This window comes from Rhinatrema bivittatum, chromosome 11, assembly GCF_901001135.1.
Source record: "Rhinatrema bivittatum chromosome 11, aRhiBiv1.1, whole genome shotgun sequence".
NCBI classification, from domain to species: Eukaryota; Metazoa; Chordata; class Amphibia; order Gymnophiona; family Rhinatrematidae; genus Rhinatrema; species Rhinatrema bivittatum.
In genome coordinates this window covers 46,727,345-46,749,574 of record NC_042625.1, presented here as the reverse complement: position 1 = coordinate 46,749,574, position 22,230 = coordinate 46,727,345, and the positions used below count along the sequence as shown (strand labels likewise).

Genomic DNA, 22,230 nt, shown 5'->3' with positions numbered 1-22,230 from the left:
TGCTGTTTTCTGGCGGGATAAGTGGAAGCTGGTGGTGCCAGCCTCTCCCCACGGTGCCGACGTCTGCCCCACAGCCCCGAGACTATTTTTTCCCCGGGGCCGCTGCAGCAGGGAGGGGAGATTCCCCTGCTGCCGTCCGGGGCGCTTGCGGGTAGCGAAGGCTTGTTGTTGGGCCCCCCCCCACGCAGCACCTCTCCGTCTCCTCGGGGGTCGTCCCCCCCCCCCCCCGCGGCTTGCCATCTCCTCCCCCGGCGGACACCATGTCACGGCCGTCCCGATGTTCGGCCTGTGGCAAGCCGGGGTCGAGGATTTCGCGTGAGAGCATTTGTGCAAGGTGCCTCTGAGCCTCTAAGCACATTTTCTTTCTGTTCCTCAGCGCGCCCGGACGGCATGGGCCGGCCCCTTTGGCGGGAACGGTGGCCATTTTGGATCCGCAGCATATCTATTCTCAGCTGTCAGAGGAGGGAAGGGATTCTCGGGGTGGTTCTCCCCTGATTTTGTCACCGGTGAAGACCCTCCCTGGCCAGGTCCCCTCAGCTGCTCCCGTTTTTGGCCCCCCCTTGGGCATGCCTACCTTTTCGCCGGACTTTATTGTGCTCATGCACAATGCATATTTACAGCGGCTGGAAGCCCCCAGGGCGACTTCTCCGGGTCCACCCCTAACAAAGACACCGCGCTTCATGGCTGCGCCGCAGGGAACCCCTGACTTAGCGAGTGGGGTACCGGGAGACCCCGTGGGTACCCCAGGGTCCATTTTGCCCCTGGAGGGGCGGGCGCTTCCCCGGATCAAGGCGGGGATCCCCCTGTCCTTCCGGACACTGCTCCTTCAGAGGCTCAGCTGGATGGGGATGACCCACAAGCACGCCGCATCTTCCGGAGGGAGGAACTCGACGACCTGATCCCTCAGATCCTTGAGGAGCTGGACCTGGACCCTCCTCCAGATCCACCGGCACCTGTTGCTCCAGTCGTTGCTTCATCTTCCAAGAAGGGGGACCCAGTCCTGGCCGCCTTGCGTCCTCTGTCCTGGGCGTTCCCTACGCATTCCACCTTTTTACAGCTCCTGGCTAGGGAATGGGATATTCCTGAATCCTCTTTGAAGGTCGACAGGGCGATGGAAAAGCTTTATCCTCTCCCGGAGGATTTCCTGGAGTTAATCAAGGTCCCAAAGGTGGACTTGGCGGTGTTGGCGGTCACCGAAGAGGACAACTATCCTGGTTACGGGTGGCACTGCGCTGCGGGACATCCAGGACCGAAAGTTGGAAATTTTCCTCAAGAGAGTCTTTGAAGTCTCGTCTCTGGGTATGTGCGCGGCTATGTGTAGCTCTCTCGCGCAGAGGGCAAGTCTTCGCTGGGTTCAGCAGTTTCTTACATCACAAGACCTGCCACCCGAGGAAGCCGCCCAGGCTGATCGTTTGGAGTCCGCCATAGCGTATGGGGCGGATGCCTTGTACGACCTGTTCAGGGTACTGGCAAGGTCCATGGTCTCAGTAGTCGCGGCGAGACGTTTCCTGTTGCTCCGCAACTGGGCTGCGGATTCTTCTTCCAAGTCCAGCCTGGGCTCTCTCCCCTTCAAGGGTAAGTTCCTTTTTGGTGAGGATCTAGACCAGATCATCAAGTCCTTGGGGAAAAACGCGGTCCACCTCTTGCCCGAGGATTGACAGCATACCTTCAGGTCCTTTACTTCTTCCCGGACACGGGCCAGGGCCCAGCGTTGCTACCGGAGTTACAGGCAGACGGGACCCCGGACGCCCTCTTCCAGATCTCAGTCCTGGCCCCGGTCCTTTCGTGGCCGCAGACCCGCTCGGGAGGGGTCAGGTCAGGGGAACCCCCCCAAATCCACTCAATGATGCCAGGATCACCCACTCCTCCACTCCCAGGATCGGGGGACGACTCTTGCACTTCTACGAGGAGTGGGTTCACATCACTTCGGACCAGTGGGTTCTCGATATTCTAAGGAACGGCTACGCCTTGGAGTTTGTCCACCCCCCGAGGGACAGGTTCCTCTTTTCCCCCTGCGGGTCGACCTCAAGAGATGTTTGATGAGTCACTGTTGTTTGTTTAATATTTATTATTCTCGTGTTCTGAAACTCCGTTTATTGTAACGCCTCACCGCGATTGTTTTGTTTTATGTAAACCGACCTGATTTGATATTTGTATCGAGAACGTCGGTATATAAAAATGCTAAATAAATAAATAAATAAATGTGCGGTACAACAGACTCTGGATCGGTTGCAGAATATAGGGGTCATATCTCCCGTCCCCTTCGGAGAGGTGGGCTCGGGCCATTATTCCATCTACTTCGTCGTGCCCAAAAAGGACGGCTCCTATCGGCCAATTCTGGATCTCAAGGAGGTCAACAAGTCTCTCCGGGTCCTCCGGTTCCACATGGAGACACTGCGTTCAGTCATCACGGCAGTGCATCAGGGGGAGTTCCTCGCCTCTCTGGATTTGACAGAGGCCTATCTCCACATTCCCATCCTCCCGGCTTACCGGTGGTTTCTTCGTTTCAAGATTCTGGATCAACACTTCCAGTTCCACGCTCTCCCCTTTGGACTGGCGACTGGTCCTCGAACGTTCACGAAGGTCATGGTGGTAGTGGCGGCAGCCCTGCGGAGAGAGGGGATTCTCGTCCATCTCTACTTAGACGACTGGCTGATACGTGCAAAGTCGTTTGCCCAAGGACAGTTGGCGGTCTCCAGGGTTTTTCAACTACTCCGTTCCCTGGGCTGGGTCGTGAATTTCGCCAAGAGTTCCCTCATTCCTTCCCAACACTTGGTCTTCTTGGGAGCGCGGTTCGATACGCGTCAGGGCAAGGTCTTCTTACGTCCGGACAAGGCCCAGTCCCTATGGGACCACATACGACGTTTTACTGCATTACCAGCACCCACTTCCTTGGGACTACCTTCAGCTCCTGGGCGTCATGGCCTCCACCATCGACCTCGTTCCCTGGGCTTTCGCGCACCTCCGGCCTCTTCAGGCGGCTCTGCTTTCTCGCTGGAAGCCAGTCTCGCAGGATTATCAGATTGTGCTCCCTCTCCCACAGGTTGCCAGGGACAGCCTGCGGTGGTGGTTAGACCCGAGGCATCTAGCCCGAGGCCCCCAACTGGGTGCTGGTCACCACCGATGCCAGTCTCTCCGGATGGGGGGCAGTATGCCAGCGGAGCGCGGCGCAGGGGACGTGGACGAAGACACAAGCGTCGTGGCCAATCAATCGCCTGGAAACCAGAGCAGTGCGCCTAGCGCTCCTACATTTTCTTCTTCTGGTGCGGAATCGGGAGGTAAGGATACTCTCGGACAACGCCACCACTGTAGCATACATCAACCACCGGGGAGGCACGAGGAGTCGGCACATATCGCTCGAGATGGCGCGTCTGATGGAGTGGGCAGAGATTCATCTAGCACGCCTCGCTGCTTCACACATCATGGGGGTAGACAACATTCGGGGGACTACCTGAGTCGGCAGCAGTTAGACCCAGGAGAGTGGTCTCTCTCCGAAGCGATGCAGCTTCTCGTCCATCGGTAGGAGTCGCCTCACTTGGACCTGATGGCGACGTCTCTCAATGCCAAGGTCCCCCGCTTCTTCAGCCGCAGAAGAGAGCGCGGCGCAGAAGGGGTAGATGCTCTAGTCCTGCTGTGGCCGCGCCACCTTCTACTCTACGTTTTCCCTCCCTGGACTCTGGTGGGCAAGATCCTCCGGAGAATAGAGCGTCATCAGGGGTCTGTTCTTCTGGTGGCTCCAGAATGGCCCCGTCGACCCTGGTTTGCGGATCTTCTACAGCTAGCGGTCGACGGTCCACTTCGGCTGGGACATCTTCCTCGTCTGCTCCATCAGGGACCGGTATTTTTCGAGCAGGCAGAACACTTTTGTCTTGCAGCTTGGCTTTTGAGCGGCGCCGCCTCAGGCACAGAGGATACCCTGAGGGTAGTTTCGACTCTAAAGGCTCGGAAGACTTCTACTTCAGTTGCTTATGTGCGGGTCTGGAAGGTTTTTGAGATGTGGTGCTCCACATATGGCACTCGTCCCACGAAGGCATCAGTTCCTCAGATCCTGCAGTTCCTCCAGGACAGCCTGGATAAGGGTCTTGCCTATAATTCTCTGCGAGTTCAAGTGGCTGCCCTTGGTTCGCTCATACAGTATGCAGATCATTCTTCTCTTCTGCTCCAGCCGGACATCGCCCGGTTCCTCAAGGGGGTGAAGCACTTGCGGCCTCCGGTGAGGGACCCGTGCCCTTCCTGGAGTCTCAATTTGGTTCTTCGGACGCTGGCAGGGCCTCCTTTCGAGCCTCAGCGCAACTCAACTATCAAGGACCTCACCCTCAAGGCAGTCTCTCGTGGCCATCTGCTCCGCTCGTCGCATCTCGGAACTTCAAGCGTTATCCTGTAGGGAACCCTATCTCCGGTTCACGGACTCGGGTGTCTCCCTCCGCACCGTTCCTTCCTTCTTGCCCAAGGTAGTATTGGCCTTCCACTTGAACCAGACGGTCGAGCTTCCGTCCTTCTCACCCGATAAGCCAAGGTCTCTCCGTCTCCTAGATGTCAAGCGCACTTTGCTCCGCTACTTGGAGGTCACAAGTGACTTCCGGGTCTCCGATCATTTGTTTGTACTCTGGTCGGGTCCAAGAAAAGGGTCCCAGGCCTCGAAGACGACGATTGTGAGATGACTAAAGGATGCCATCTCGTCCTCCTACATAGGAGCGGGTGGATTCCCCCTCGGGGCGTCATAGCTCATTCCCTTCATTCGCAAGCAGCTTCCTGGGCAGAGGTGCGGTCTGTTTCCTCTCAGGAGATCTGTCGAGCGGCGACTTGGAAATCGCTGCACACTTTCACGAGACATTATCGTCTACACCTGGCGTCGTCAGCCTCTGGACACTTTGGCGATCAGGTTCTCCGAGCAGGGCTTTCAGGGGCCCACCCGGAGTAGGGAAGCTTGGGTACATCCCACTGTCTGGACTGATCCTGGTACGTACAGGGAAAATAAAATTATTCCTTACCTGCTAATTTTCGTTCCTGTGGTACCAAGGATCAGTCCAGACGCCTACCTCTTTGGTCCTCTGGGTTCTAGGCTTTTTCCTGCTCGGACTGCTCTCTTCCTCCTGAAGAATGCTGTGTCTTTTCGTTTCTTTACTTCTTTGTTCACAGCTCTTTGCAAGTTGCAGTTGTTGCCACACGTTGGCTTGCATTTTGAATTGTTGGTTAGTACCATTCTTCTTCAGTGTTTTTGTTGAGCTTTGCTATACTTTATACTGAGCTCCTGCAGAGGGTGTACTGGCTTGTATGCTAACAGCCTTCGAAGTCTGTTCTGACTCCATCTGCTGGATGGGGGATACAACCCACTGTCTGGACTGATCCTTGGTACTACCGGAACGAAAATTAGCAGGTAAGGAATACTTTTCTTATGTAAAATCTTCTTCATCTTGGAATTTGTTTTTGGGGCACATGGCATAGGTGTTTTTGAAATGAATTGCCTCCCGAGCAAGACTTTGGATGAGGTGTTTCACTGTGCAGAGCTATGTGTTTTCTCTTAACGTACTTTGATTTGCTTTTGTTCAGGTTTTCTGCTGCTTTACTTTTTTGGCCAGACATGTCAGCCCTTATAACCTGACTATTTGTAAGAATGCTTTGCCTGTTTGTATGCCGCATAACTTTGGGATCTCTTACTTGCTTTGTCCACTATATATGATTAATCCCTGCTTCTTTTTGGGTAGTAGCTGACCATGTGTTTTGCAGGATGATTTTGATGATGTGGATGCTCTTCTGGAAGAGGGTCTCCAGGCTCCCAAGAAGCGGAGGATAGAGGATAAATATGAAGGTGATAGTGACCATCAGTCAGATGGAGAGATGGTTGTGCAGCCAATGATGACCAAAATAAAAACTGTGCTTAAAAGTAAGTCACCAAGGGCAAGAAAAATTAACAATCTTTTTATTTTTAAAATTAAAACATTTCAAAATATATTTACATGATAGGTTATTCTTCAAATCTGTATTAACACCTCAAATGAAACCTTTTGGTATGCATGTTATGATTATGAAAGAGTAAAAGCAGTAGCAGTGATGCAGCAGTCTTTTTTTAAATAACCTGTTAAATTATGTTCCTGAACATAGCCAGATCAGTCCAGACAAGTGGGTTTTGTATCCCTACCAGCAGATGGAGGCAGAGAACAAAAACTTTAAGACACTGCTACATAACATAGTGCCACTTGCAGTCCCTCAGTATTTCTCTGTCTCCAACAGATCGTCGAGGTGCAAACCTGCAGTTCTGACTGAAAGTTGTCATTTGGACATAAGACATTGGAGCAGCTCCTCCAGTGTTAGGTTCCTTTGTGGGCCATCCCTTGAGTGGAGCCGGGTGAACAGGGGGTTGGATACCCCTGACGGTGGTGGTAGCGCGCGGTGCTAAAGACCTTGATAGCCAGGGGACTGGCTCCTTCTTAGTTTCCGTAGTTCCCTCTTACCAGCCGCTGCCTTAGTAAAGGGAAGTACCTTTTTTGTTCTGTTTAAGTTGGTTTAAAAAAAAAAAAGAGTAAAGACCGGGAAGCGACAGTGCAGGCAGGGCTTGTCGGCCAGGAGATTTGGTCGATGGTGCAGTGAATGGGGCGGTTGAACAGCGGGAGCTGTCGAGTCCTGGAGCAGGAGGGTACAAATGCCGTGGTTTTGGTTTTTTCCCTGGTGGCTAGATTTTTGGTGCATGTCGCTTGGCCTGCTGCAACCTCCATACCGTTTGCGAGCTCGCAGTGCTGAAGAGCTCTCTTGTGGTGTGGCCTGCCTTGTGTGCTTTTTCTGCTGTGTAGTGGCTAAACAGCGTATGGCACCATACAGGGCCTCCGGGCTCTGGTCGGCCCAACTAGATTCCCTGTTCCCTTTGCACAGGCTGTACTTTGGGAGTGGAGGGATCCTCCATGGGGGGGGGGGGGGGGGATATACAAAGGCCAGTTAGGCCTTCCATGGCTCGGGAGCTGCGCCAGTAGTGCAGGGGGGGAACCTCCCTTTCAGCAGGGCCTGCAGAAGATTGGCGGCCCTGGTGCTGCCTTGGAGGAAGAAGGTCTCATGATGGGAGAGCACCAACCAGGTGCAGCAGGAAAGGATCCTGTAGCAAGGACCTGCTCTCCAGGTGATGCATTGTCCTTTCGCACTGAGGATATCTCCCCAAGGCCTACTGCCCAGGAGGGAAGGGTTAGGTCGGCCGTAATAGTTGGTGATTCGATTATTAGGGATGTAGATAGCTGGGTGGCTGGTGGGCGTGAGGATACATGCCTACCTGGTGCGAAGGTGGTGGACCTCATGCGTCTCCTAGATAGGATTTTAGACAGTGCTGGGGAGGAGCCGGCTGTCGTGGTCCATGTGGGCACCAACGACATAGGAAAATGTGGGAGGGAGGTTCTGGAAGCCAAATTTAGGCTTTTAGGTAGAAAGCTTAAATCCAGAACCTCCAGGGTAGCATTCTCTGAAATGCTCCCTGTTCCATGCACAGGTCACCAGAAGCAGGCAGAGCTCCGGAGTCTCAATGCGTGAATGAGAAGATGGTGCAAGGAAGAATGATTCAGTTTTGTTAGGAACTGGGGAACCTTTTGGGGAAGGGGGAGTCTCTTCCGTAGGGATGGGCTCCACGTTAACCAGGGTGGAACCAGACTGCTGGCGCTAACCTTTAAAAAGGAGATAGAGCAGCTTTTAAACTGGAACAAAGGGGAAAGCCGACAGTTGCTCAGCAGCGCATTGTTCGGAGAGAGGTACCGTCAAAGGATACTAATGATGCACTAGAATTAGGGCATCCCAACAGTGAGGTCCCAATAATTTAGAAAAATAGTCCAAGTGCCTGTAACTAAAAACTCACCTGAGCTAAAAAATTCTAACTTATCCCTATCAAAAATACAAACAAAAAAACAAACTTTGAAATGTTTGTATGCTAATGCCAGAAGTCTTAAGAAGTAAGATGGGAGAATTAGAATGTATAGCAGTGAATGATGACATAGACTTAATTGGCATCTCAGAGACATGGTGGAAAGAGGATAACCAATGGGACAGTGCTATACCGGGGTACAAATTATATCGCAATGACAAAGAGGAGCACCTGGGAGGAGGTGTGGCACTTTATGTCCGGGATGGCATAGAGTCCAACAGGATAAACATCCTGCATGAGACTAAATACAAAATTGAATCTTTATGGGTAGAAATCCCTTGTGTGTCGGGGAAGACTAAAGTGATAGGGGTATACTACCGTCCACCTGGTCAAGATGGTGAGACGGACAGTGAAATGGTAAGAGAAATTAGGGAAGCTAACCAAATTGGTAGTGCTGTAATAATGGGAGACTTCAATTACCCCAATATTGACTGGGTAAATGTATCAGGACACCCTAGAGAGATAACGTTCCTGGATGGAATAAATGATAGCTTTATGGAGCAATTGGTTCAGGAACCGAGAGAGGGAGCAATTTTAGATCTAATTATCAGTGGAGCACAGGATTTGGTGAGAGAGATAACGGTGGTGGGGCCACTTGGCAATAGTGATCATAATATGATCAAATTTGATTTAATGACTGGAAGAGGAACAGTGTGCAGATCCAAGGCTTTCGTGCTAAACTTTCAAAAGGGAAACTTTGATAAAATGAGAAAAATTGCTAGAAAAAAACTGAAAGGAGCAGCTACAAAAGTAAAAAATGTCCAAGAGGGCGTTGTCATTGTTAAAAAATACCATTCTAGAAGCTCAGTCTAGATGTATTCCACACATTAAGAAAGGTGGAAAGAAGGCAAAATGATTACCGGCATGGTTAAAAAGGGAGGTGAAAGAAGCTATTTTAGCCAAAAGATCCTCATACAAAAATTGGAAGAAGGAACCAACAGAAGAAAATAGGATAAAGCATAAACGTTGGCAAGTTAAATGTAAGACATTGATAAGACAGGCTAAGAGAAAATTTGAAAAGAAGTTGGCCGTAGAGGCAAAAACTCACAGTAAAAACTTTTTAAAATATATCCGAAGCAGAAAGCCTGTGAGGGAGTCAGTTGGACCGTTAGATGATCGAGGGGTTAAAGGGGCACTTAGAGAAGAAAAGGCCATCGCAGAAAGATTAAATGATTTCTTTGCTTCGGTGTTTACTGAAAAGGATGTTGGGGAGGTACCCGTAATGGAGAAGGTTTTCATGGGTAATGATTCAGATGGACTGAATCAAATCATGGTGAACCTAGAAGATGTGGTAGGCCTGATTGACAAACTGAAGAGTAGTAAATCACCTGGACCGGATGGTATACACCCCAGAGTTCTGAAGGAACTAAAAAATGAAATTTCAGACCTATTAGTAAAAATTTGTAACCTTCATTAAAATCATCCATTGTACCTGAAGACTGGAGGATAGCAAATGTAACTCCAATATTTAAAAAGGGCTCCAGGGGCGATCCGGGAAACTACAGACCGGTTAGCCTGACTTCAGTGCCAGAAAAAATAGTGGAAAGTGTTCTAAACATCAAAATCACAGAGCATATAGAAAGACATAGTTTAATGGAACAAAGTCAGCATGGCTTTACCCAAGGCAAGTCTTGCCTCACAAATCTGCTTCACTTTTTTGAAGGAGTTAATAAACATGTGGATAAAGTTGAACCGGTAGATGTAGTATACTTGCATTTTCAGAAGGCGTTTGACAAAGTTCCTCATGAGAGGCTTCTAGGAAAAGTAAAAAGTCATGGGATAGGTGGCGATGTCCTTTCATGGATTGCAAACTAGCTTAAAGACAGGAAACAGAGAGTAGGATTAAATGGACAATTTTCTCAGTGGAAGGGAGTGGAGCTGTTCCATCCCCCTCTGAGGAAAGACTAAAGAGGTTAGGACTTTTCAGCTTGGAGAAGAGATGGCTGAGGGGGGATATGATAGAGATGTTTAAAATCATGAGAGGTCTAGAACGGGTAGATGTGAATCGGTTATTTACTCTTTCGGATAGTAGAAAGACTAGGGGGCAGTCCATGAAGTTAGCATGGGGCACATTTAAAACTAATCTGAGAAAGTTCATTTTTACTCAACGTACAATTAAACTCTGGAATTTGTTGCCAGAGGATGTGGTTAGTGCAGTTAGTATAGCTGTGTTTAAAAAAGGATTGGATAAGTTCTTGGAGGAGAAGTCCATTACCTGCTATTAAGTTCACTTAGAGAATAGCCACTGCCATTAGCAGTGGTAACTTGGAATAGACTTAGTTTTTGGGTACTTGCCAGGTTCTTATGGCCTGGATTGGCCACTGTTGGAAACAGGATGCTGGTCTTGATGGACCCTTGGTCTGACCCAGTATGGCATTTTCTTATGTTCTTATGATCAAGGTGGTGTTCCTAGCTGGGATGCTATTGATTCTCCTTCTACTCTCTCTCTCCCCTGTGGTGCAAGATACTGAGGATGGCCATGAGGAGGGAGCAGACGTGTGGGACAGCTTCCTTGCACAGGGGATCGACTATCCAGAGGAGTTCTTCCCGGAATTTGTTCTTCTGTTTCACAAAGCCTTCCTGACTAGGATGGGTGCAGGAGGTCTAGATCCAGGGTGCATCGTTCAGTCTCGCCTAAAAGGCCAAGGATGAAATTGGCAGGCAGTTCTCGGATTTAATGAAGCGCCCAGGGCTGTGCCAGGGGGGAACGAAGACCCCAGGGACCTGGGTGACGCGGATAAGATGCTGAATCCTGCGTCGCCACAGGGGGCGGACCCAGATGGGGTTAGATTCCTGATTTAAATAAGGATGATCCAGATCTCGATGAGACTATACCTGAGGGGGATGACCCTTGGGTGGTCTGGCTGTTTAAGAAAGAGGAGCTGTGCCTCTCATTCTCAGGTTTTGGAGGAATTGGGGGTTAAGCGGACTCAGGAGGAGTCTGATAATGAAGGTGTGAATCCGGTCCTGGATGGACTGAGGGGTCCTCCTTCGGCCTTTCCATTGCCTGAGAAGATACAGAAGCTTATCAGCCGGGAGTGGGATTTCCCGGAAGCAGGCATAAAGGTCGGTAGGTCTATGGTGAAGCTTTAACCTTGGATGGAGGAGCATTTGGATCGCCTAAGGTAGATACGGCTGTCTCTGCAGTGACGAAGAAGACATGATCCCAATTGTGGGTTCGGCTGCACTTAAGGATGTTCAGGACCGCAGGTTGGAGATTCAGCTGAAGCACATGTTTGAGGTGTCTGCTTTAAGTCTTTGAGCCGTGGTATGTGCAAGCATGATGCAGCGGGCTTGCTTATGCTGGATTCAGAAGGCTTAGGAGGAGGCATCTATCAGGGTGATCAGTCCAGTCAACTCGGCTGGAGTGGCCTATGTACCTCTGCCAGGAGTATGGTCTCTGCAGTGACGACGTACCAGTTTCTGTGGTTACGCAGTTGGTCGGCAGACGTGTCGTCCAAGACCCAGCTATTCAATCTCCCTTTTAAGGGGAATCTGCTTCTTGGGGAGGAACTGGATCAGTTAATGAAGTCCCTCGGGAAATCCAAAGGAAACAGGCTGCCTGCGGATAAGAGTACTAAGGTTTTTCCACCTTGTCCCGGTTTCAGGATTCAAAGAGGTTTCTTCCTGGAAGAGGGGCTACAACCTGAGTCAAAGCAGTCATCAGGAAGTCAGCAGCCCTTTCAGGGCATCGACAAGTCCTCCACAGGCGGTTCTGGTAAGGCCTCGCAATGAAGCCAGGCCTGTTCTCACTGGAAGTGGTAGGGGACAGGTTGTCCCATTTTTACAAGAAGTAGACCAAGATCACTGTGGAATGGTGGGTTCTGGAGATCGTAAGAGATGGTTACGCCTTAGAATTTTTGCGCTTGGTCAGGGAGGCCTTTCTGGAGTCCCATTGCTAGTCTCACAGCAAAAGGGACGCAGTAGAGGAGATTCTGCAAAGGTTGCTAAACTTAAAGACCATCACTTCAGTTCCACTGAGCGAGCAGAGACGGGGGAGATACTCCATTTATTTTGTGGTGCCAAAAAAGGAGCGCATCTTCCGTCCCATTTTGTATTTGCAAAAGGTAAATGTAGCCTTGTGGGTACTATGTTTTCCAGATGGAAACGCTGTGTACAGTAAAAGCAGCGGTCGGCAAAGGGGAGTTCCTTGTGTCCCTGGATCTGACCGAAGCCTATCTTCATATTTCCATTCAAAAAGACCATCAAAAGTTTCTCTTATTCATGGTGCTGGGGCGACACTTCCAGTTTCGAGTTCTTTCCTTTGTGTTGGCTATGGCTCCCCAAACCTTCAAAAAGCTGATGGTAGTCGTTGCGGCAGCTTTGAGACAGGAAGGGATCCTGGTACATCCATATCTGGACGATTGGCTTATTCGGGCAAAGACAGAGGAGGAGTGTGGTTGGTCAGTGCAACGAGTGAATACTCTCCATTCTCTGGGGTGGGTGATCAATATGGCAAAGTCACCTGGTTCCGTCCCAGTCATTGGCGTATCTAGGTACCCACTTCAATACTCAGCAGGGCAGGGTGTTCCTGACTGTGGACAGGTTGACAAAGTTGCAAGTGTAGGTGATGCAGTTCTTAAGTGTCAGTGCCATAGGTCTAGGACTACTTACAGGTACTGGGCTGCATGGCCTCTGCATTGGATTTGGTTCCATGGGCCTTTGCTCATGTGCATCCCTTACAAAGAGCACTTTTGTCCAGGTGGAATCCATTGTCTCAGGAGTATCATCTGCCATTGCCTCTTCTAGGAGAATTCAGATCCAGTCTTCGTGGTGGCTATCAAGGAGCAACCTGGAAAAAGTGGACCTGGAGGCCCCGGATTAGGTGGGTGGTGACCACAGATGCCAGCATCAGGGGTTGGTGGGTTGGTGTGCCTGGGTCAGTCTGCCCAGGGTCTTTTCTGCCATTGACCAATCTTCTGGAGACGAGGGCTGTACACAGAGCCCTGGAGGCATTCTTGCCGGTGGTCCAGGGTTCAAGTGTTTTCAGACAATACGACAACAGTGGCGTATGTCAATCGCCAAGTGGGGGGGACAAAGAGTCGCGCCATTGCTCGGGAGACTCTGTTATTGTTTGTGTGGGCGGAGTGTCATCTCGAGGGTTTTGCGGCCTCACATGTCAAGGGAGTGTCAGTGTGCAGGCAGATTTCCTTAGCAGGCAACAGCTAGATTCCAGGGAATGGAAACTGTCCCTTGAAGGCTGGAATCAGATTTGTGCCAGGTGTGGTCTTACTTAGTTGGACCTTATGGTAACGCAGGTCAGTGCAAAGACCACAAGTTGCTGAAGGGAGCCCGGCTCGGAAGGTCTGGATGCTCTGGTGTGCCTGTATGTGTTTCCTCTGTGGCCACTCATCGGTCGTGTTACGGTGCATAGAGTCGCATCCAGGGAGGAGTGGCGCTAGTGGTGCTGGAGTGGCCTTGACGTCCATGGTTTGTGGATCTGGTGTATCTGGCGATCAACAGGCCTCTGCGGTTTGCTCATCTGCCAGGCCTGCTGTGGCAGGGACCCATGTTTTCGGTTTGGGAGGATCACTTTTGTCTCGTGGCTTGGCTTGGCTTTTGAAAGGTGGCGCTTGTGCCTGAAGGGATAGTCTGACCCAGTGATCTCCACTATGCTCCAGGTTAGGAGACCACCTACGTTTTTGGCATACGGTAGGGTTCGAGTCCTGGTGTCTACAGCAGAGTCTGGAACCATTCTCAGTGGGAGTCTCTCACATTTTGTCCTTTCTGCAACAGGGCTTGTCCAATGGCCTAGCCTATAGTTCGCTTTGCATCCAGGTTTCGGCCTTGGGTTGTCTTCAGGGCAAAATCCGGGGAAGGTCTTTGCCCTCTTATCCTGATGTTGTGCGTTTCCTGGAGGGGGTTAAGCATTTGCGGTCTTCGGTTCGGAAGGTGTATCCGAATTGGAACCTCAGCTTGGTTTTGCGGGTTCTCTGTGACGTGCCCGTTGAGGCTTTAAGACGAACTTCCTTGAAGGACTTTATGTTGAAGACAGTTTTCCTGGTGGCTATATGTTCAGTCAGGCGGATTTCCGAGCTTCAGGTGCTTTCTTGTTGTAATCCATTTTTGTGTATTGTGGAGGGCAGGGTGACATTAAGTATGGTTCCTTCCTTTTTGCCAAGTGGTATCAACTTTTCATGTGAATCAGACTGTTGAGCTTACGGCCTTTCCAGAGTGGTCTTGTGGGTCTCCTCAGGATAGGGATCTGCATCTCCTGGATGTGGGTCGCACACTGTTGTGTTATTTGAAATTCACTAATAGCTTTCAGCAGTCGGATCATCTGATTGTGGTGTTTGGTGGGACAAAAAAGGGGAGAAAACTTCGAAGGTTACTATTTCTAGGTGGCTGAAGGAGACCATTTGTTCGGCCTATATTTGTAAGGGTTGTGAAATTCCAATGGGCCTCAAGGCGCATTTGACTCTGGCACAGGCAGCCTCCTGGGCGGAGTATCAGTTAGTATCCCCCCCCCCCCCCCCCCCCCCCGGAAATATGTAGAGCCGCAATGTGATCTTTGTTACATATTTTCACCAAATATTACCACTTGGATGTTTGAGCACAGGAGGATGCGTCTTTTGGTGAGTGTGTGTTAAGAGCGGGTCTTTCGGGTGCATGCCCAGTCTAGGAGTGCTTAGGTACATCCTATTTATCTGAACTGATCTGGGTATGTTCAGGAAAGTAAAATTGATTCTTACTTGCTAATTTTCATTCCTGTAATACCACAGATCTGTCCAGAGACCCAACCCATTGTTGCTGCCGAAAGACTGAATTTCCTGGTGAAGGATAGCCATTGTACATCATGTGCTTTTTATTTTCACATGGTTAAAAAGTTGTATTTCTTTTTGGTAAGTGGTTAGCAGGCTTTTGCTTGGCAGTATTTGGCTTTTCAGTTCAGCGGGTTCCAACCCTGTGTTTGGATTTTTCCTGTTTGCCCTAAAAAGGGGTGAGTGGGGCCTACTTTTTGGCTTGGGTACAGGTCAGTACTGAGGGATTGCAGGTGGCACTCTCGGTTACATACCAGTGCCTCAAAGTTTTTGTTCTCTGCTTCCATCTGCTAATAGGGATGCAAAACCCACTTGTCTGGACTGATTTGTGGTATTACAGGAACAAAAATTAGCAGGTAAGAACCTATTTTCCTATCTTGCTCATAACTTTTCATTATTTGCTTATACTTTAATATCTTTTTAGAGCTGCTTTGGGATATATAGAGAAGCCTCAACCTTTAATATTGAAACAAGGATAAAAGTTTATAATATTTATAGTGTTTTGCAAAATTAGGAGCCAAAATTGATTTAGGCCAATTAAAATTGTTTGCTTACTTAGCTCTGTGGAAACTTGAGATCAAGGCAACAATTTAAATTTTATCGTGGCTATGGAAAAGGGACTAAGTTGCAAAATTTTGTAGGCTTATTGCATACAAGCAAAACTTAGTGATGTTATATCCAGTCTCAGTCTCTCTCATGTATTATATGAAAGAGAAACTTCCTTTATGCAAAACATTTTGGAAAATCAGCCTATAAATATGAAGCCTGATCAGGCTGATGTGCTTAAACATATTTTGGGCTTCAGTTTCTTAACTTTAGTTATGTTGCACTATAAGTTCCAAATGAACAGGTCATTCCCTGGCCAGACTGAACAGGCTAAGGTGAACATATTGATTCACGCAATCCTAGAGGATAGTTCATAGCACTTAATTACTGATGTTGAAGTGAAAACTTTTGGATGCCATTGCTTCTTATCTAAATGTCTATAACTTACTTGTAGCGCTAGGGGCCTTCAGGAACCAGAGATGAATTGCAGAGAATGTTGGGAGAGGTCTGTACGGGTCTCCTGGGAGAGGTTGCTATGAGTAACAATCTCATTTGTTGATTGGATGGCAGCCTCTGAGATGGGAGAGCTTAACCTTTTTTTTTTTCCTAGCATGTAGCTAGATGGACTCGGGACCAATGGGATATATGCTCCCCTGCTAGCAGATGGAGATGGAATCAGGTTTCAAAGCTGACTTCACCCTAGATACACCCCTGCAGTGACCTCAGCCTTCCAGTATCTCTCTGTCTCCTAGCAGATGTGGTCTTGCTTTTCCCTATGGCGATTGCTGTACCCTTTAGAAGAAGAAATTCTGCTTTTAAATTGAAGAAAGACTGAGCCCCGCTCTCCTGTGGTGATACTTGAAGATCCCTCAGAGGTGTGCCTTGGTCCGGTAGCTGGTTCCTGGCGTGGACTATGCTGCTGAAACAGCTGAAAGGCAGCGAGTGCAGGAAGCAGAGCTTGGTGGTGACGGCCAAAGTCCTTTCCCCCGCAGCTGGAGACGGTCTCTGTACTTAGCTGGTAAGTGCTGAGCCCAGGTAAATGTTAGAGAAGAGGATTCCTCTAGATTCAGAGACGGAGGGGTTTCAGTAAGACTTCCTCCGGTCTCCTTTCTCGGCGTGCCGTACCAACGTTCCCAATCCCGTTGGGGTAAGGGGAAGTGGACTTCAGAGTGTGTTGAGCGGCCCCTGGTGGTCTAGGCCCCGCTTTAGGCTCGATAGGCACACAGCGTGGTAGGCCGCGGGAGCGCCATCTTACACGTGTTTTTGTGCATCTTCTATTGCCCACCATTCAGCGTCGGTATGCATAGGTGCTGGTTATGCGCATAACTCTCTAGGCGCAGAAAATTAGGTAAAGGTGGGCACACAGGCTGTGTAGGTGGCCGAAATCTGTGCACACAGATTTTAAGTGTGAGCCGGTTGAATACTCGGCTACCGTCCCTAATGACTCCGGCAGCAAAGAAACATAAACGTCATTCTCTCTGTGCTGCTTGTCATATTAGGGCTACACAGTCTGACCTAGATTCTTACTCATGTCAGCACTGTGAGGAGGCCCAGGGAGAATTGGCCTCCCCAGACTCTACTAAGCCCAGCTCCTCCCAATCAGAGGATAGGTCAGCCACAACCTTAACCGGAAGTACCCTGGACCTAAGTAATCCAGGGGCTGGGTCTTCCCTAAGAGACTGAAATCCAGTGGCACCTACCCTAGTACTTCCTTGGTTAGGCATGGACCCAGCTGCCTTCTCTTGGGTGGAATTTTTTCAAGGCCTTCAAGCCTTTGTACAGGCACAGTCAGCTTTACATGCCCCTGTCCGGACAGAACCCCAGCCCTATTTGGCAAGCCTTGAGATATGCCTCGACTCACCAAGGGTATCCCTGGTTGGAACCCGGATAGCATGGCAGAAAAAGGGGATCCAGATTCCTTGGAAGATGGGGAAATCCCACCAGGTTTAAAACCATATCGGACCATGTTATGGTTTTTTTTTCCATAGAGATGAATTGCCAGCCCTAGTTTCCCAGACCCTGAAGATGCTGGGAGTTCCTGGGGCGGACTCTGATGGAACCAAAGAAAAATCCCATTCTGGTTTCTCTACGGAAAGCCTCTTACTATTTTCCAGTGCTGGAAGCCATCCAGGAATTGATAGACCTGGAATGGGATACCCCTAAAGCGAGTTTTAAAGGTGGATGAGCATTAGAAGCCCTACCTACTGGATCCAGTAGCAAGAGATTGTCTAAGTTTTCCTAAAGTTGATGTGCTGGACTGGTTCGTTTCGAAGCAAACAACTATCCCAGTGGAGGTAGGAGCAACCTTGAAGGATGCACATGATAGGCAGATGGAGGCCATCCTTAAACCTTTGATGCTATAGCAATGACCTTACAGATTGCTGCTTCTTGTGCCCTGGTAGCTCATTCATGCCTGCTTTTCTCTCTGGAGGTGGATGACTCGGCAAATTCCAGAGAGGTTATGGAACCCGCTGCCACCTTTTTAGCTGACGCGGGCTTTGACCTAGTTCGTACCTTGGCCAGAGGACTGGCCTCAGTGGTAGTGGCCAGAAAACAGCTATGGCTGTGAAATTGGTCCACAGACGCAACCTCTAAGGCAAACTTCATAAAGATGCCCTTTAATGGATCACTGCTCTTCAGAAGCGAATTGGAAAAGCTGGCCAATAAATGGGGTGAAGCTCCAGTGCCCCAGCTACCACAAGGTAAGAGAAAGCAGTTACAGCACCCCTTACCCATGAGGGGTCTATCCAGGGGCTCCCAATGCTTTTGGCCCTACAGAAACTCAGCATTTCAGAAGTCTTGGTCCTTTGGGAGGTCTCAGTCCTTTTAGAGTTGACAGCCCAAGAGAGGGGAAGTTCGGGCTTATCCTGAACCCCCCAATGAAGTTTTGCTGACCCACCCTTGGAACGAGGAGATAGGGGGTCGACTGTCCCTCTTCTATCAGTGGTGGGTCGAGATCACTTCGGACAAATGGGTACTGGATGTCATATGAGAAGGTTACATGCTAGAATTTCACAGCACTCCTCGGGACATATTCATGATATCTCCTTGCTACTTCCAGCACAAGAAGCAAGCAGTGGAGTCTTCCTTGGTAAGGCTCCTCAAGATGAGGGCTATAATCCCAGTACCTGCGCCCCAGAAAAATATGGGGCGTTATGCCATTTATTTCATCTTATCCAAGTAGGAAGGTTTCCCGCCGATAGCAGGGCTGAATTAGTCATGCTGTCATGGGGAACCTCCTCCATACGGTGCAAGGCGGAGCTTGTCAAAGCTGTTATAGAGCTTAGCTCTGTGTGGCTGCGCGTGTGTTCCCGTGCAGAAAGGCACTTTCTCCTGTCTGTTCCTTCTGCGAACGAAAGGCCATCACCTTCGTACTTTAAGCCTTATGTGTGTGGGGAAAATTATGTCCGCTTATGCTTTGACAGCATAAGCGGACATCCCAGCAAAGAAGCCCATTGACAGCACAAAGGGCAAACAGGGAGTTCATTGACGTGCCCTCCTGCTCCAACTTGCAGGACTCTTCATCATTTCTGCAGGTCTACTCAGACTTTTGTTCGGCTTCCCGACGGAGTTGCACCGCCACACGGCTTCAAGAACCCCTACACAAGAAGAGCAGGCCTCTAGAAGATGAACGCCCTCAACCACAATGCCCATGAACCCCCGATTCTAACATCCTTCTGGCAGCGGTGCCCTATAAGTGGCGACAGTCAGCTGCCTGCTCTGCCTTTCCCAGTGCCAGGTATAGCACAACACAGACCATTTCACAGATCTCTGCTGCTCTCACGGGATTCTTCTCCTCCCTTCAAACGGGCTACATCTATCCACAACTGAGTCTGTGCCTCTCTCCGATACCATCGCGCGAACACACTTCCTCTCCAATGCGAGCCTCACTGGTTCCAAGGGAACTACCAGCGGATGGGGATGAATTGCCCTTGCCCCAATTTTTCCCCACAGTCATCCCCACAGCTGGACTCACCATCTTAATCACCGGGATCGTCCATGGGATTTCCTTCCAACCCTGAAGAATGCACTCCAACACGCCACCGAGAAAGGATCATCGCTATCTGGATGAGTTTGCGAGGAGATCTTTCCAATCTGCCATGTTAGGTGCTAGGATCCATCATCACCAATTCTATATTGTAGGCATTCATACAGGAATTGAACAATCGATAAAGGACCTCATTCCAGATTCTGATCCCTCAGTTGCCCCACCGCAACCCATCCAAGACATGGAGGAAGGTATTTATTTATTTTATTTAGACTCTTTTTTTTTTATACCGAAGTATAGCATGTTGCCTTCACTCCGGTTTACATTTTAAACAACTTAATACATATAACACATTCGAATGATAATTAACACGTTTACAAGCAACTAGATTCATTACAGCCTGTAGCAATAGTGAATGAACATGTCTATAAGACTACAGTATCAGTTTGTTATATCAAGTGTGGCCGTGAAAGGTTGGTAGATCACGAAATAATATAGATGTCGACATTACATTGAAAATGTGTTATTGAAACTTTTCAAAGGAGAGATGTGTTAGAGGGACGGACAAGTTAATGGGAGACAGGGTGGAAATAGAGAACAAGAAAGTCTCATCAAGAGAGAGAGATTAAATGAGAGATGTAAAGAGGGAGAGAGGGATGTTAATTTTGAATGTGGGGGGAGGTAGATATGGGCATGAGAAAATTAGTTTACCCAATTCAGTCTGTGAAAGTTTGTCTAAATAACCAAGTTTTAAGTTATTTTTTAAAAGATTTACTGTCATTGATAGAGCCTAGGTAGTCTGGTAAAGAGTTCCATGCGTTCGGTCCTGCGATAGAGAAGGCTCTGTTCCTGGTGTTGGATAGTTTAGCAGAGGGTAGGGAGGGTATGACTAGTTTCATTTTATTGGTATTTCTTGTCGAGCGAGGTGTTTTGTGGAGTTGGATCATGTGATTTAGGGAATTGTTGTTTGCTTTGTGTATTTCGTTGTGTAGAATGGTTAGGGACTTGTATTTGATCCTTTGTACGATCGGTAACCAGTGAAGACTCCTCAGTACCGGAGTGATGTGATCAAATTTCTTTTTGCCGGTGAGAATCCTGGCTGCAGCATTTTGTAGTAATTGAAGTGGTTTTAATGTTGATCTAGGGAGGCCAATGAGAAGTGAATTGCAGTAATCAAGACTTGAGAAAATGAGAGATTGTAGAACGGTTCTGAAGTCTTGTGGGTGTAAAAGTGGTTTAAGGTGTTTTAGAGTATGAAGTTTGTGGAAGCCTTCTTTTGCTTTCATTGTTATACATTTTTTGAAGTTCAAATCGTCTATCCAGATACCAAGGTCTTTTATAAAGCTCTTCAGATGGATTATATTGTTATCAATTTGTATGTAAGGCATTGTGGATATTTGATCAGAGTTGTTTCTTTTTATGAGGATGCATTCTGTTTTGCTCATATTTAAGCATAACTTTAATTGGTTTAGCTGGTTTCTGATAGAGATGAGGTGGTTTGCTGTAATGTTGATTGCATCTTCAATAGTGGAGGTTATTGGGATGAGTAGTTGAAATGTCATCGGCATATAGAAAGAATGTGATGCCAAGGCTTGAGATAAACTGACATAGTGGGAGTAAGTATATGTTAAAGAGGGTGGCCGAGAGGGCGGACCCTTGTGGAACCCCGGCTTCAAGGGGACAGGGGTCAGAGGAGTTATTATTAAGGGTGACTTTGAAGAATCTGTCTGATAAGAATGAAGAGAACCAGTCCAGAGTTTTGCCTGATAGACCAATGTTTGCAAGTCTTGATATTAATTTTTTGTGATCTACTTTGTCGAAAGCCGCAGAAAGATCGAGAAGGATTAATAAGTGGTTAATTTATTGTCAGAATCTCTTATTATTTTATTCGATAAGTTGAGTAGCAGGGTTTTCAGTGCTGCGGTTTTTTCTGAAGCCGTGTTGTGATGGATGAAGAATATTGTAGTTTTCTAGGTGATCATTGAGTTGTTTCAAGGCTTCTTTTTCTGTCATCTTGGCAAGTAAGGGAAGGTTTGAGAGAGGCCAGTAATTGTTCAGATCTTTTGGGTCCAGGTTCTTTTTTTTCAATATTGGGGTGATTGTTGCAGTTTTTAAGATGGCTGGTAGTTGTCCCTCTTCAAGAGATTTGTTGATTATGGCCGCTAAAGTTGGGGCAATAATATGAGCCATTTCCTTGAATGCGCGGGTTGGGATTGTATCCAGATCATGTTGAGCTGGGTTAATTTTTCGTAGCATCTTTTCTGTTTCGGTATTTGAGATTGGTTCAAAGTTTAACCAGGGTGTTATGGTTGATGGAACGGATGGAATTTCAGCAATTGAAGGGTTATTAAAGGAGTCAGTTATTTTGTTTATTTTGTTTCTAAAGAACATGGCAAGGTCTTGACTTAGGTTATTTGCGTCAGCGATGTGGGAGTTTTTGTTGTTCTCATTTATAAGGTTTTTAACTATGTTGAAGAGGGAGTTGGATTTATTAGTTGAGTTTTTTATTTTTAGACTATAGTAGTCACGTTTGGTGTTCAGAATCATTTTCTTATAGCTGGCTAGTTGTGTGCGGTATCGTTGAAGGGTTGCTGGGCTTTTGGTTTTGCACCCATTCTTTTTCCAATTTCCTGAGGCTGGATTTCATAGATCTGAGGTGTGTGTTAAACCAGGGGTTGTTTTTCTTCCTGTTTAGTTTTATCAATTTCATTTTCTCGGGGTTTATGTTGTTTGCAGTTTGTTTTGTAAGATGAAACCAGGATTGAGTGACGTTATGTATGTTGGATAGGTCTAGATTCATTAGTTGTTTCCCTAGTTCATGTTGAAGTGAGTCAGGATCAAAGGGGGGGGGGTCGGTATTTGAAGGATAGTTGTTCATTTGTTCTTGTTTTGTTAAGAATTTGTGTACTGCATTGTATTAGGTAGTGATCTAACCAGTGGACAGGTTTGTGGGAGATTGTGGAGTCGAGGAAGCATTGATTGGTGAAAATCAGGTCCAGCGTGTGGCCTGCTTTGTGAGTGGGGTTGTATACAAGTTGGGT

The 22,230-nt window shown here is 48.3% G+C and overlaps 1 protein-coding gene across 4 annotated transcripts in view; it reads left to right on the top strand.

The window, feature by feature from the left end:
* The window catches only part of DGCR8 (DGCR8 microprocessor complex subunit), a 220,167-nt gene that overhangs the window by 9,523 nt on the left and 188,414 nt on the right, over positions 1-22,230 (top strand). For all 4 annotated transcript variants that reach the window (XM_029571937.1, XM_029571935.1, XM_029571936.1 and 1 more), the window contains exon 3: positions 5,728-5,884. In XM_029571937.1, coding sequence (XP_029427797.1) covers positions 5,728-5,884 — 157 coding nt within the window. The remainder of the gene's footprint in view (positions 1-5,727; positions 5,885-22,230) is intronic.